Source organism: Physeter macrocephalus, chromosome 19 (genome assembly GCF_002837175.3).
Source record: "Physeter macrocephalus isolate SW-GA chromosome 19, ASM283717v5, whole genome shotgun sequence".
NCBI classification, from domain to species: Eukaryota; Metazoa; Chordata; class Mammalia; order Artiodactyla; family Physeteridae; genus Physeter; species Physeter macrocephalus.
The window spans coordinates 15,374,367-15,391,126 of NC_041232.1; the positions used below are offsets into that span (position 1 = coordinate 15,374,367).

Below are 16,760 nucleotides of genomic sequence, written 5' to 3' on the forward strand. Positions count from 1 at the left end.
CTTTAGGAGTTAGAAGAGAATGATTTTTAAAAAATAATCTCTAGGGCTTTCCTGGAGGCGCAGTGGTTGAGAGTCCGCCTGCCGATGCAGGCGACGCGGGTTCGTGCCCCGGTCCGGGAAGATCCCACAAGCCGCGGAGCGGCTAGGCCTGTGAGCCATGGCCGCTGAGCCTGCGGGTCCGGAGCCTGTGCTCCGCAACGGGAGAGGCCGCGACAGTGAGAGGTCCGCGTACCGCAAAAAAAAAAAAAAAAAAAAAAAAATCTCTAAAAGAGGGCCATGATGACTAGAGTTCATTAGGCATACTAGAAACAACAAATTGAGTAATAAACAGAGTTTTACCATGTTAAAGTCTCGTGATCTATATTAATAGAAGGCAGCAGCAAGCAACAGTAATTGATTTTAGACTTAAACAAAATAAAAGTATACCTTTTAATCGACAAATTAAAAAAATAGACTTTGTTGCTTAGGATGATATTAAAATTTGTTTGCTACTGCTGTACACCCAATGGTTTTAATGCGTAGGATGGAGGCTCAGAGCCAGCCTAGGCTACAGCAAAAAAAACTAATCTGCATTAAGAGTTTTCCCTGGACTCATTTGTGAATAATCAAGAACTGAGGTGTAGAGTTGTGTCCTATAAAAGTTCATCTTCATTTTAGTTCACAAAACATTTATTGAGTGCTTACTATGTGACAGACACCAATCTAGGTGGTACGTGGCAACACTAGCAAGAGGAAAAGAAATAAGTGCTTAAAGTTTATTTTGTCAGAATATACCTTTAGACCTATCAAATCATTCTTGCTCAAAGGGAAGATTAGATTAGGATCCCTTCAGGGCCTGGGAAAGACCAGAGTAGAGGCAAAGATTGTAGAGAAGTAACCTGAAATCCTGATGTTAAAGGAAAATTTTCAGTGTCCCACTTTATATTTTTTGGACTTGATCCGTGATAGAACTGTCCTCTTAAAATCAGGGCATCTTTATTCTGGATGAAGAACAGTTAATTGCAAACCATGCCCTTACCAGTTACACATGGCCTTTAAAAGTAAGTTCACTTCCTATATAAAATGGTCATCTGGTCATATATATGATTTGACTAATTTAGTCAAATGCAGTCTTGATTGTAACAGTCAAGGGTGGGGAAAAAAATTCTCCACTCTTATTCTTATATTTTGATATTTATTAAGCATGTTCTTATTGTCTAGAGTACTATTATTGGAGAAAATCTATTTATTTTAGTCTTTCAAACCATAAAGATATTTAATATTATTTAACCCTTTTAATTCATTATGTTCAGTGAACCAAAACAGGATGGTGTTTAGTATCTGGTATTTAGTTCATTCACTGTGTACTTTTTGTCTGTTCCTCATTCATTCCATAGTTATTTACTTATTCATTTCATAGCCTATGCTGTGCCAGGCACTGTTCTAGGTGTTGAGATATAGTGCAGAACAAGGTAAGTATAGTTTTAGTCATGATGAAATTTACACTCTACTCATGAAATAATAGATAAATTAGTACATAATATAATTTTAGATAGTGACAAGTATTAAAAAGAAAATAAAATAGGATAATGAGATAATGGGTAGAACATTGCTTATAAAACGATAATTTAGTGATGTATAGGCTTTTCTAAGATTCTAGAAATACAAAACTGGAAAATGTTTCATAAAACAGTACTGATTGCTTTTTTGTCTAACCTTTGTGGTCACAAATTACAATAGACCCAGAAATGCACCGCCCAGATCCCCCTTTAAAGGAAGGAGTTGTTGTTGGCAATCGTCTTTGGCTGTCAATTCTCCTACGGACTGCAGAGAGAGCAGCCTTGTCCAAGTTTGCACCCTTCCTAGGTTCCGCATATGTAATGACTGACCTAGCCCTGGCCATTTTGGCCCAGTTTGGACAACTCTGAAGGGCCATTTTAGCTCCAAAGTTCCCTGGAGGGGTTGGTGAGGCTGCCATTGGACTGCATCTCAGTTCAACTTTGCCCTCTGCCCAGTGCTGCTTCTTTCTCTTCCCTCCTACAGGTGTTGACCCCAAAGGGACTTCGTAATTAAAACAAAACAAAACAAAACAAAACAAAACAAGATCATGCTGTGCTAAACCATCTCAGCTCTGCTTCCTGGAGAATCCCATAGGCAACATGTTACCCATACCTACACGTAATACAGTGTAGCTACCATCCCATCTACATGGAGAAGGGACTGATCCAGGCACTGGCTTTTAGGGAAAAAAAGCCTTTTCAAGTGAAATCTTAAGTGGAATCCAAATACATAATGTAGGAGATAAAAGTACACCTTGTCCTGAGTGAGGCATGGATGAAGCTTGCTCCTGAGCACAAAAGTTTAGAGCTGGAAGCAATCTTGGAAATCATACAGAACAACTCCTTACTTTACAGATGGAGAAAATTAGGCCCAGAGAGGTTTGTGACTTGTCCAAAATAAAATAAAACAGTGGCAGACAGAACTTTAAACTAGTTTCCTCACTCCTATAGTCTACTATATAAAATTTTCTATTGAGAGTTTAAGATCCTACTTTATTTATGTTCCCAAGTGGAAAACTTTTAGGAATTCAAGTAAACCAACAAATAATGAAACTTCTGAATAACTGACTTCTATTGTGTTTAAAGATAATATAATTTTAAGCTCAGGTATAGGACTAAATGGGTTTCATGAAGAGATACCATTATTTAATATTGTTTTTATATATAATATATTCTATTCTTCTAGCCTGCTTATAGTTTTTTCCTTTTTTCATTGTGGTAAAATACACATAAAGTTACCATCTTAATTATTTTTAAGTGTACAGTTCAGTGCTAATACACTTATAATGTTGTATAACTGTCACCATCATCCATTCCCATAACTCTTTTCTCCTTGTAAAACTGAAGCTCTGTACCCGTTAAATAACAATTCCCCATTTATCCCCTCCTCCAATCCCTAGTAACCATCATTATACTTTCTGTCTATGATTCTGACTACCCTAAGAGCCATACAGTATTTGTCTCTTTGTGACTGGCACATTGATTTCACTTAGCATAATGACTTCACAGTTCATCCACATTGTAGCATATGGCAGAATTTCCTTCCTTTTAAAGGTTGCATAATACTCCATTGTACATATATACCACATTTTGTTTATTCATTCATCTGTCAATGTACATTTACATTGCTTCCACCTCTTTGCTGTTGTGAATAATGTTGCTATGAACATGAGTGTACAAAAATCTCTTTGAGACCCTGCTTTCAATGCTTTAGAATATATACTGAGAAGCGGAATTGCTGGATCATATGGTAATTCTATTTTTAATTTTTTGAGGAACCACCATACCATTTTCCACAGTGGCTGCACCCTTTTACATTCCCACCAATAGTGTACCAGGGTTCCAATCTCTCCACATCCTCACCAACGCTTGTTATATGCTGTTTTTTTAAAATAGTAGCCATCCTAATGTGTGTGAGGTGGTATCTCATTGTAGTTTTGATTAGAATTCCCTAATAATTAATGATGTTGAGCATCTTTTCATGTGCTTACTGGCCATCTTTATATCTTCTTTGGAGAAATGTTGATTCAACATTTGCTCATTTTTGATTCAGGTTGTTTTTTCGCTGTTGTTGAGTTTTAGGAGTTCTCTATATATGCTGGATATTAATCCTTTATAAGATAGATGATTTGCAAATATTTTCTCCCATTCTGTGGGTTGCCCTTTTACTCAGTTGATATTTCAGACTATAAATTAACATCTGGTTTTCTTAACTGATTACACCAAGGAGAAAAAAGTATTGAAAGGCCCATATTATTGCAAGAAAGCTCTATACTGGCATGTAAAAATTAAAATTAAAACCCCCAATGAGTTCAAGACCAGCGTCTTTTTTCTTGTTGATTATGCCAGTAGAGTCTCTCTTCTAATTTTGTGTGCTCATTTGAGAGGTCCTGTAGTAAAAAGATCCAAGAGAATTCCTATTCTTTTGCCCTCTATCCCCACGGAGCCCCAGAGGTAACGGAAAAGAAAAAGTCGATCTCTATCAGCATCCATGCTAGCTCCTTCCAAAAAGAGAGTCCAGCAAAACCTTCTTTGCAACCTTTCAAATACATGACCACTTGCCCAAGTTCAAAGAAGGACAGCTGACAATGCTGAACTCTTAGCAGATTTCCGCATCTGCATGCTATCACTCCTTTCCTCAAAATGCTTTTATGGTTTTCTAATAATCTGGGTCCTTGCTGTCTCTCTGGTCTCAATTCACTTTCTACGTAGTTCACCAAACTCTAATCTCTCAGATCCTTCCCTTCTTCCTTGAACATACAAAGTTCCTTTTGTCACAGGGCCTTTGTACATGCTGCTTCCTGACTCACCCCAATCTTTCACCCCAAGGTAGCTAACTTCTATTTGTTTCTGAAGTTTTAGCTTAAATGTCACATTATTGGGGAGACTTTCCTCTACTCCCTGCTAGATTAAGTCCTCCTTTTACCCAGAACAAGTTTTATAATTACATGATAAAGTTACTTGTGTGATTATTTGCTTAATCTCTGCCATAGATAATAAGCTCCATGAAGGCATCATGTCTGTTTTGTCTGTATCCACAGGGCCTACCATAGTTCCTAGCAGATAATAAAGGTCCCCACCAGTGTTTGTTGAATAAATCAACATGTTAATCAGTTCAGAAAATAAATGTAATCCCTACACTATTCATGACTGGGCACCAATATATTTTCTCATGCCTCTCATCCTTACCTGTTCAATTTCCTTTTTCTCCCAAGAAAAATGCACACTTAATAGACGTCTAAGTGAAAAAAATTCTTAAACTTGCTCACCTACTAGAATTAGACTGTGATCACTGATACTTATTAAAATAAGTACATAGGGACTTCCCTTGTGGCGCAGTGGTTAAAACTCCACCTGCCAGTGCAGGGGACGTGGATTCGAGCCCTGGTTGGGGAAGATCCCACATGCCATGGAGCAACTAAGCCCACGTGCCACAACTACTGAGACTGCGCTCTAGAGCCCGTAAGCCACAACTACTGAGCCTGTGTAACTAGAGCCCATGCTCTGCAACAAAGAGAAGCTACCACAATGAGAAGCCCGTGCACTGCAACAAAGAGTAGCCCCACTCGCCGCAACTAGAGAAAGCCCATGCACAGCAATGAAGTCCCAACGCAGCCAATAAAGAAAGAAAGAAAGAAAGAAAGAAAGAAAGAAAGAAAGAAGGAAAGAAAGAAATAGGCACAGATACAGCTTGCCTAGTCCTACATTATCTTTTTACCATAAAAGAACTATCAGGTGCTAGGTTGAGTCCCACATTTCAGTTGTAAAAGGGGAACTAAAATATCTGGATGCTTAGTGACCTGAGCTGGCTTCATTATGATTGGCAAAGCCTAGTGCTGTGAAAGGGACCAGGAAACTTACCTTCCTTTGCACAACAGAGGAACTGGAATTTACTGGGCTTTCGTCATCATGCATCATGACAAGTTCCGAGCTGCTATCATCCATGACCTCCTGCATGCTGTTCACACTGCTGCTCTGGCTGCCTGTGCTCACAGACATGCTTGGGATGGAATGGTTGCTGCCCAGGCTGTCCAATTCCCTGTTCAGGCTGGTTCCATGTTCGCTGTCCTATAAAAATGGGGCACTCGGGTTAAAAAAAAAATGACTGGAGATAAAGTGCCAATCCATTGACTAAGCTATTAAGTACACTCAATTTTGCAGTGCCAAGTTGCTTTTCTGCCAAATCTGCAAGGATAAACTTTTAACGTAGTGGCTCCACTATTCCCCTACCATTTTCTGACATCTTCAATTCACTTCTATGCCTTCCACAGGGGCTATTCTGGACGTGGGTCATAAGGCTCCAAATGCTGCTATGCCAGGGCTTTCCTCTGTCATATGTGACTATCATATTATTGTATTGCTATTCGGTAATCAGAACCAGGCCAGGTTTCTGAGAGACCTTCAGGAACATCAGGGTGCTAGGGAAAGACCGCAGGCTATTGAACAGGGGACCTCTAGGATATCTACAAACATGGCAGTCGTCACTTGAAACTCAAAGCGAGTGAAGACAGCTTTTAGAGATTTGACAAACAATATGGTCCTTTGCAAGTCATTACTGAGTAACTTCATATCTAAGCAGGGATATTAATTCTACTGTCCTGGACAGGTAATTAAATTCTGCCTCCCTCAGGCAATTCTATCATGCTTACCTCTGTAATCTTATTAAATATATCTGTCAAGTAATACTGGTATTCATCACTACTCGTCCAAAGACTACTATTTGAGAAGTGATAAAATAATCAGAACATATAATTTATCCATCACAGTGGGATATCTTTCGATACAAGATTAAATAATATAATTAAAGAAACTTAGCTCCAAAAAACCCTTATTTTCAAAAAACCATGCTGTACATACATAACTTTAATGAATTGTTACTTAGCCATGGTGATATAAGGAATCACTGACAAAGGTAATTTGGGTAATTTAAAATGATAGATAATACATTATATTTTTAATAGATTTATTTTCCCAATTAAAAGGGCTCATTTCTATATATGTAATCAAGAGACTTTATATTCCAATTCAGCTTTCTTAATTTCATTTTTAAAATTATTGATAAAATAATTTTATTTTCTTTTATATTAAAAAGCTAAACTAAAATTCATTCTTCATTCTTTTCTTATTTTTTAATCTATTTTTAGAGGAAGGGGAGTCCTTTCTTTTGTTCAAGGCTAATCCCTGCACTAATGCTCTTACTGTTATGCACTTCCTGAGATCCTACTTCTTTAACTGCATCTCTTTCCTCTATCTCCAATGCCTCTGTCCTGGCTCCTTTCCTTCTGCATATAAATATGAAGAGGGCTGCCCTATATGTATGTACCTTTCTACCTACTGCCCTTTGTCACTTTTCCTTCTTGGCCAAATTTACGAATCTTAAAATAACCAACTTTCGCTATCTCTGCCTTCTCACTTCCCATTTATTCTACAACCCACGGTAATCTACTATTTATCCTAACTATTCCTGTAAAACTGCTTTTACTAAGGTCATGAAGAAGGCCCTACTTGTAAAACCCAGTTAGCACTGTTTTTGGTCCTTATTTAACTTGACTGCTCTGTGGCATCTGATGGTATTGGCTGCTCCCTTCTTGAAACTGTGTACGCTCGTAACATCTGTGATGCCTTTATCAACCAGGTCTCCCTCTTCTTATGTGGCATGGACCCTCTTCTCATTCTACATTCAGCTACTCGATTCATCATCATTGTAATGTCCTTGACTCCCATCCAACTATCCTTTACCCAGACCTCCTTCCTATGTTCTGGATCTGTATTTCCCAACCAATTGCTAGACATCTCCGCTCAGGTGTTCCAATTGTCATTACCTTTCCCTTCGACCAATCCTTCTTAAGTTAATTTGAATGAGAAACCAGAAAGTCATCTTTCTTTAAAAACTCCATCTGTACACTGTGTCAGTAGCATATGATGCCAGGAACTTAAGACTCAGTAGGCATCAAACTGAAATCATGCTTAACCTACTCTTTCTCCTTGGTTCTTCTTCTCTGTTCTTGGTATTGACATACTCTAGCCACCTAGGCTCAAATGCTCAGAGTCACCATAAATTCCTCCTCATCTGTCACTGTCAATGACATTTTTCATATTTTGCCTTATATAAGAGTTATTTTATGAATGTCTCTTCTGCAACTCTGCATGTCTCTTAAGGCAGAGAACATCAATTACATTGTTATTCCCCAAAGTGTTTTTCATAGCGTGCTGGTCCAGAACATTTTCACATAGTAGGCATTCTATAAGTGCCTGCTAAAATAAACTCAACCTACTTCTTCATCTTCCTGTGACTCATTCAAGGGTCCATTTCGTGTCTCTTGGAAAAGGATTTTTTTCATTTTCCGGTACTGTAGGTTATCTAGCTCACGAACAGCATCTTTTGTCCTCTGTATGAGGTCAATTAGGACACGTAGTGGCCGGTCTCGTCGAACAAAGTCATGCTAATTGAGGGAGGAGAAAAAACAGAAAGTGATAATGAGGAGACATATTTTTAGGTGCTAGATTTAGATATAAAAGTAAATAGACATAAAACAGCTCTGTGGATTTTGAAGAAATAACAAGATATGATTTTCCTTTCATGTAGCCTGTCATCTTTATAAATCTCATAGAGCGATAACTGCTTTTCTCTTCTTCCTCAAGCCCTATTTTGTGGACTTGTTCTAGAATTTACTTGAGAATTCTTGAGGTTTACTTTACCATACAAGTAGTAACAATGACTAGAACTTTAAATAGTAGCTGAGAGCTTGTGACTTTCAAATCTGAAACTACATAATAAGCAAAAGAATGCAGAGTATAGAATATTCTTGTTATAATCTGCCTCAATCCTCTTCCCCACCCTATGCTACCCTTTTAAAAACAGACTTGTGTATATTTTGTTTTCTATTTCTGTGGTCATATATAGTGTATGCTTGAAAATATGGCAGCTATTCCATATATCCAGAAGTCAGAATTCTGGCAACTTTATCTGCTCTTTACAGAGCTGTATAACCAGAAATAAGGGAAAAGGGTCTCTGAGAAGTAAAAATACCCGCCCCAAAGTCCTTAAGTTTTTCTTGGTATAAACGGGCTTCACTTTCAATATTATCAACGATCTTTTTTTTTTTTTTTTTTTTTTTGTGGTATGCGGGCCTCCCTCTGTTGTGGCCTCTCCCGTTGCGGAGCACAGGCTCCGGACGCGCAGGCTCAGCGGCCATGGCTCACGGGCCCAGCCGCTCCGCGGCATGTGGGATCCTCCCAGACCGGGGCGCGAACCCGGTTCCCCTGCATTGGCAGGCGGACGCGCAACCACTGCGCCACCAGGGAAGCCCATCAACGATCTTTAAGATATATTCTGGTTTCCTGGTTTCTCAGTCTACAGCAGTTTAGAAAGAGGGAACAAAAGTGGGAGAATAAAGGACTGAGAACTGTTAGAGGGTTACTTGTTGCTGAAAGAAGAGTCCTTTGAAAGTTCTCTGACTGCCTGACAGTAGAGAGAGGGAAATTCCATGATTAACACACCAACCAACCAACCAAATAAGAATGAACCAAGGTTTGTGGGCTAGTTTGCAAAGGGGAAAATGCTCTTCATACAGTCCTTTTATACTACAAGACTTCATGAAATGCTATTGTTTCTGATCCATCAAGAAGTGAAAAATTCATTACGCTTTCTTCAAGAAGGCAGAGAAGCACATCATATATTTTGACAAGATTACCACAGAAAATGATCAAAAGTAGGAGGAGGGAATTTTGTTTTTTAAAGGAAAAGTTTCAGTTATGTGGAAAATTAACTAATGTGAAATTATAATTTGAAGATATTGGGAAAATGAGATGTAATGTGGTAGCCTTAGATGATGGAATAGATTTAATTTCTTTATAAGTTAAACAGATATAAAAGAGAAGCAGGACCACTGTGAGAAAAAAATCTGTATGTCTTGTGGTTCTTCACCCTGACTTTGCTGTCCGGGGAACTGTGGCTTTTGCTCCTGTTTTGTTTTGTTTTTTTTTTGTGGTATGCGGGCCTCCGTCTGCTGTGGCCTCTCCCATTGCGGAGCACAGGCTCCGGACGCGCAGGCTCAGCGGCCATGGCTCACGGGCCCAGCCGCTCCGCAGCATGTGGGATCCTCCCAGTCCGGGGCGCGAACCCGGTTCCCCTGCATCGGCAGGTGGACGCGCAACCACTGCGCCACCAGGGAAGCCCTACTCCTGTTTTTATAAAATATCTCTTCCTCTGCAAAGAGTCCTTTCTGAAAATGAAACACCATTCCCAGAAGGAAGTGTAGCCTGCATATTTCAAGAGGAGAACGAAAGGGAGAAAGTAAATTATTTTGTTACTCCAGTGCTTGCAATTAAATAAGAGCAAATCAGTTTTTAGTAAACTTCAAGCTGTAACCTAGGATACTGAATTTTAGAGCAGGAGTAGCTCTTAGAAATTCTTTTATTTCCAAGGTGAGGAAATTTAGGCCCAGAGACGTTAAGTGATTTACACAGCTAAACAGTGGAAGAGCTAGAGCTGCAACCCAGGTTTCTTTTTGTTTTTTTTGCTGTGCACGGGCCTCTCACTATTGTGGCCTCTCCCGTTGCAGAGCACAGGCTCTGGACGCGCAGGGTCAGCCACCATGGCTCACGGGCCCAGCCGCTCCGCGGCATGTGGGATCTTCCCGGACCGGGGCACGAACCCATATCCCCTGCATCGGCAGGCGGACTCTCAACCACTGCGCCACCAGGGAAGGGAAGCCCAACCCAGGTTTCTTTACCTGGGGGTTTGTTTTCTGGTGTTCTACCACTTATTTGATCATATCATTTGTTGTGACAGACACTGTGGCCCATTTATCCTCCATTCCAACCTCTTTTCCTCACCTTCCTTTCTTGTAAGCAGTAGAAAGTAAAAGAGTTGGACTCCACCCTTCTTTGCAGTTAATAGCGTGGACAATAGTTCTGGCCAATGAGATATAGGCAGAAGCCCCAGAGGAAGGCTTTGTTTTCCAGAATAAAAAGCAAGACAGTAGAAAAGAAGGCGTTTGTTTTGCTCTTTGCCTTGCCTTTCTCTCGCCAGGAATAAACCTGAGTCCTGGAGATGGGGAGCCATTTTGTGACCAAGAAGACAAAAGCCACATACTAAGGATGGTAAAGTAGGGAGATAGGAGGAGCTGTTGAGCTGCTTACATCACTGGACTGCTTTCCCATTGTCCTGGACTTCTTATTGCGTGAGGTAATTAAACCCTTACTTGTTTAAGTATTTTGAAACTGATATACTCAACGTCTTAAAAACATCTCACTGTCTCCAACCTAAAGTCTGACCCTTTACAGGGGGTTCCTGCTTGAATTTCTAGGTTCCAATCTAGTCACTCCTACTCCTCCTTCCAACCCAACGCATCATATGTCTAAATCATTCTTGCCTCGTGCCATGCATTTCACACCTGCATGTCTTTGCTCTCGTTCTCTCTGCCTGCAATCCCATCTCCTCATTGTTCTCTAAACCCATACAGTTAAAAGGTTCTCAGATCATTTTCAAAGAGTGCTTTCTTTGTTCTTGGAAATATGTTTACTTTGAACATTTAAGTAATAGAGAAACGCATAAAAGAAAGTCAATCACTCAAAATTCCACCATCCAAAAATAAATATTAAGTCATGAAATAACATTATAGACACTCCCCCTCCCTCTCTCTCTCTTACTCTCTCAGAATGATGGATACCCAGAAATAATTTTACATGAGAAACTTATTACACATGGTAATTTAAAGAATAATCTATTAAATTAAGGTGTATTTGAGTTTAATAGAATTAGAAGCATCTGAAGTAAAATAATTGCTTAACATTAGTTATAATTTCTTCACCAAGAGTTACCAGTTCCTAAAGGGTCCTCTAAAGTTAAGGGAAGAAAAAAAAAAAAGATTATGAAAAGCTTTAAGACATAAGAGTTACTTAAAAAAGACTTTCAATTTAAGGATTTATTGACCATCTACCCTGAAAAGCAGGAAAATTAGTACATTTACATTTCTTTCTTACCCCTACCTTTTTCTAGTTACGTTATTATTTTTACATTTTCAATTTTTGCACTGTCAATGTTTATAAGTTTAACATTCTGCTTTTTGACCACAGCAATGATTTTACTGTAGTTCTCTATTTAAATTAATCCTATGTGAAGGTGACATTTTAACATCACGAAGAAAATGTGATGAAAAGATGGATTATTTAAAAGTATTTGGGGGCTTCCCTGGTGGCGCAGTGGTTGCGCGTCCGCCTGCCGATGCAGGGGAACCGGGTTCGCGCCCCGGTCTGGGAGGATCCGGAGCCTGTGCTCCGCAATGGGAGAGGCCACAACAGAGGGAGGCCCGCATACCACAAAAAAAAAAAAAAAAAAAAAAAAAAAAGTATCTGGGAACAGCAAGATAGCCAACTGGAGAAAAAAAAAAGTTGAATTCCTTATAACAAATTTCTGCATGACCTCTCCAAAAAAGCCCAGAATAAAGAATATTAAAAGAGAAATAAGAAGAAAATGTTTGCAAGATCTACTACAAATTAATAAGGGAAAAAACCCAACAACCCAACAGACAAATGGGCAAAGATCGTAGAGTTCATAGAAAAGGAAATAGAAATGGCTTGTCAACATATGAAAGATACTCAGTCTAATTCACAATGAGAAACACAAACTAAAATGACAGTGAGAAAAGTTTTTCACTGATCTGACTAGAAGCTCAAAAAGTTTTGGTACTCATACTTTGTTAATGGACCATAAATTGGGGCATCCTCTTTGGTGGAAAATTGGCAATATTTATTTAAATTTAAAATCCACATTCCCTTTGATTAGCAATTCCACTTCTAAGAACTTATTCTTTGGATATCTGTATATACAGGTACAAAATGACACATGCGTAAGGATATTCATTCCAGCACAGTTTGTCATAGCAAAAGACTGCAAATACCATAAATGAGTTGGTTATAAAAACTACAGTCCATTTGAGTATATAATGGAGTGATTAGAGAGGATGAGATAGTTCTTCATGTAGTAATATGGAACAATACTCAAAACACACTATAAAGTTAAAAAAAAATCCAGCATTTATAGTTTGCTACCACTGGTACAAAAATAAAAAAGAATATTTACTTCCATATATGTAGAATATCTCTAGAAGGACATGTACAAAATTAATGACACTGGTTGCCAACTCTAGAGAAGGCCCTGGAAGGGGAAGATTTACTTTTCATTCTCTCCCTTCCACTATTTTTTTTATCTTCTAAAATGTGTATTGTCTATCCAAAATGAAGAATGTAGTCTCTTTATGATGCTAAATAAATAAATAGTAAATAAATAAGTAATAAATATCAGAGAGCAAACTTAAATTTAATGTTCACCACCAGTCCTTTTACAAGTTTCCCCAGTTCCTAATTCACTCTTTCTTCCTTCTTCCCTCCGTCCCTTTCTCTTTCTCTCTTGCTCTTTGTTTCATCAATAGATTGGCTGGATTTTGTTACTGAGTAAATAAGAAGAAGCTTTTAAGAGAAGAAAAGGCTTGAAAATGTCAGCTGCCTTTATAAATTGAAGAGCACCTTAGCTGGGTCACAAATCCTTGGTTTACATTTTCTTTTCCTTAGAACTTTGTAAAGTTCTACTCTTTATCCCGGTCCTTGCTTTATTTTTCTGACATTATATCAAATCATTTGTTTGTTTTCTTACTCCTTCATTAGAATGTAAGTTCCAGGAGGGCAGGAACTATCTTTTTCTTTGTATCACTGTATGATTTTCAGTGCTTAGAACAGTGCTTGGCACACAGTAGACAATCAGTAAACATTGTTGACTAAATGGTAGGTTCACTTGATTTGGCCCACCAAATAAAGAGTAAATCAAATCAAATAACGATCCAAACATTTATTTCCAAAAAAGTTTTCTTCAGGTATATCTTTAAATATCTTCTGTTCCATGTGTTTTGCTTTCTTCTTTAGGAATAATAGGTTAGAATATATATCTCCTCTGTCTTCCACACGTGTCATGATCTCCATAATCATCTTTTGAAAATTTTCTTTTGCATTTAATTTTATTTCCCTAAGACTATCTACCATTGGAAACACCCTAAATGGGTTGGTTTATTATATATTAGTTTGTTGCTTATGGTATTATTTTAATCTATATTTATTTATTTAAAAAATATACTTATTTGGCAGCGCTGGGTCTTTGTTGTGGCATGCGGGATCTCACATGGGATCTTCATTGCCGTGGGTGGGATCTTTTGGTGTGGCATGCAGGCTCTTAGTTGCGGCGTGCAAGATCTAGTTCCCTGACCAGGGATCAAACTTGGACACCCTGCATTGGGAACGCAAAGTCTTAACCACTGGACTACCAGGGAAGTCCCTTAATCTATATTTAAATTTTTCTCTTTCATTTCTTTCTTTACCTCTGCCCATTTGTTTTTTATATCTTTTTGTTGTCTGTTGCCCTAAAATATCATCTTTGAATGCTTGTAGTATCTCTTCTTTAAGGTTTTTTTTTTCTCCTTAATTTATAGCCCAAATTTATCATTTTTTTCTCTTTATGGCAGTGCTGTTTGTGTCCTGCTTTTTAAATCTTTGTCTACTTCAAAGTAATAAACATATTATCTGTGTTTCTGGTGTTCTGTTGTCTGTAGTCCATGTCTAGAACATGTGATGGCTCTACACCAAAAGAGAATAAGGTAGAGTCCATTGTCTTGTTGCTTCTGTCACCATTGTATTGTTGTGGCCTGTTACTCACAAGAAGAAAAAACTTACTTCTGGGTAGAAAAACTAGTCAGCTTCAGACCTACTTCTTCAGCAACACTCAAAGCCAGAAAATAATAGAATAAGAGTTCTGAGAAAAAGAAAATGTAAACCAAGAATCTGTGACTTGGCCAAGGTGCAATTATAAAGGCAGCTGACATTTTTAACCTTCACAAATTTAGGCAATACAATCCTGAGTTTTTCTTAAAACAAAGAAACAAACAAAAAAGTGGAGAAAAACACATACGCAGAAAAGATTAAAGTAACTTGGACTATTCTGTGGCCAATAAAAGATACTTATATTGTAAAAGACTCCCACATACTTCACTGATGTTAATGGAACACACTGCCTATGTATATAAAGCCTATACTAAAATGTTACATGAAAAGAGATGCTCAAAAATGCTATGTTTAAATCAGATGAATGCAGTTAACATGTGTGATGCAATGCTATGCAAATGTCTGTTTTATATGTTTATCACATATCTTCATTGCCTGATGATTTGACAACAACCTAACTGAAATCCCAGAGTTGGTATTAGAAGCATTGGCAGTCTCAGTCCTGAAAACATTGCATTAAAGTTCACGTAGATATCAGTCACAGGAACATCACAATGATGACCAAAGCAAGGAGAAATATTCTTTGTCACAAGGCAAAAAGAAGGGGGAGAAAAACGAAAAGGGGAAAAGATGGGGGAAAAACTTTCTGTGGGGAACATATAGCACATATCTTGCTACTTCTATGCCTAGCTACTATCTCTGGATAAATGACAAGGCAGTATGTTCTAATCCAGTTTGTCATGATGAGCTGCCACGGGAATGATTTACTATATTCCACTACAACATGATTTTAAATCCCCCTCCTCAAATATAAACTTGAAAAATTACCCGTAATAGTTCCACTGATGTTGGCCTTTCCTGAGGCATTTTCTGCAAGCAGTAATCAACAAATCTCCTAAAGGAGTCTGTCCTGTGTGTGCAAATACATTGAAAGAAAATAAAATCAGGGTCTGTAGAACATACTGATCACTTTAAATAATTTTCATCCAAGGGAAATTTTATTTTAGGAGATTTTTATTAAAATACTTTGGAAGGTCAGAAGAACTGAACCATTTTCAAGTTAAAATACTTTAGAATGTCAGGAGAACTGAACCATTTTCAAGTTTAAGGTATCTAAAATTAATTCTTTTGGATAATGAATGTGGACAGCTTCAAGTTAGTCAACATATATACATACCTTATTATATAAGCAAGGTCAAATCGTTATATCATAGAATGAAAAATACTATATTTATATACAACGGTTTTATATACATTTTTCTCTCCAAAGATAACAACTCTCGTAAGTCTTAAGCCTATATTCTTCATGACCAATTGGTAACTCTTCCATCACCCACAACCTATAACCAGGTAGTAAAACTTGAAGCATAAGGGACAGAGAACCTAGGAATATGCTTTCTGGATGAAAACACTTTCTCTCTTTAAAATTCCATTTTGTCTACTCTTCTTTGACATTGCCCTTTTTCTATAACTCTGTGACCCCAATAGTTAGCAAAATGTCATAATTTTCAGCAAGGAACAATATATCTTCTGAATAGATAGTATATGTTCTGTCTCAACACATTTAAATATACACATAGTAAAGAAAAAAAATGACAACTAGAAAAATAATGACATCAGACAGGGTATTTATCCTTGCTGGGAAGTGATAAGACTGAGGTGATGGATACAAAACCATCATGACTTAAGAGACTAGACTGGTTAGGAAGGTAGCAGGCCATGTACCTGGTAGAATTTCAATTCCTACACACATTAAGAACACAGGAGAAGCCATAGTGAGGGTAGAAATATAGAGTGCGTGTGTGTGTGTGTGTATGTAGAGAGTTCAGGCTTATAAAGCATCAGTGTCAGTTATCACAACACACAATGAAGGAATGAAATGCTTTCTAGGTCAGATATTTAAAGTGTAATTTAATGAAAGTGCCAAATACATATGGTGATTTCTCTTAGAAATTTAAAGCAACAGCTCAGTCTTACCATTCCTTAGACTGTAATGTGGGGGAGTCGTTCTGGGCAATGTGATATAAGGCACTCATTGCATTCATGTTGAAAAGAGGGGGCTTCCGTTCCGCTGAAAGAAAAGAAACACGATAAAGCAGTTCTTGAAAGGCATCAGGCAGACGGAGAAATAAGGAACTATGAGCAAAGCTTTGCCACTAAATCAATAGCTCGTTATTATCCTCATGCCACATAATCTACTTATTTTAATCTCTAAGGTCGCTCAGGAGAGCCACTCAGAAGAAGCTGCTGGTCATCTTAAAGTACACTGGAAAAGCTCCTAACAGAACCCACTTCAAGAGAATAAAAAAAATTTTTCTTATTTTTCACGTGTATCTTCAAAAGGCTGGACTTTGTTTCCCCACAATAGATATGAACATCTTCGTGTGTGTGTGTTTTAGTTAAAATAAAAAATATGTATGCATTGAAAAAAAATCAGAAAGCAGAGAAGTA

At 38.0% G+C, this 16,760-nt stretch overlaps 1 protein-coding gene across 4 annotated transcripts in view; it reads right to left on the bottom strand.

Moving 5' to 3' along the window:
* Positions 1-16,760, bottom strand: part of TAOK3 (TAO kinase 3) — a 189,323-nt gene that overhangs the window by 37,669 nt on the left and 134,894 nt on the right. For all 4 annotated transcript variants that reach the window (XM_024120620.3, XM_055080251.1, XM_028479927.2 and 1 more), the window contains 4 exons: positions 16,287-16,380; positions 15,138-15,219; positions 7,814-7,981; positions 5,400-5,606 (listed from right to left, as the gene is read on the bottom strand). In XM_024120620.3, the coding sequence (XP_023976388.1) occupies positions 5,400-5,606; positions 7,814-7,981; positions 15,138-15,219; positions 16,287-16,380 (551 nt within the window). The remainder of the gene's footprint in view (positions 1-5,399; positions 5,607-7,813; positions 7,982-15,137; positions 15,220-16,286; positions 16,381-16,760) is intronic.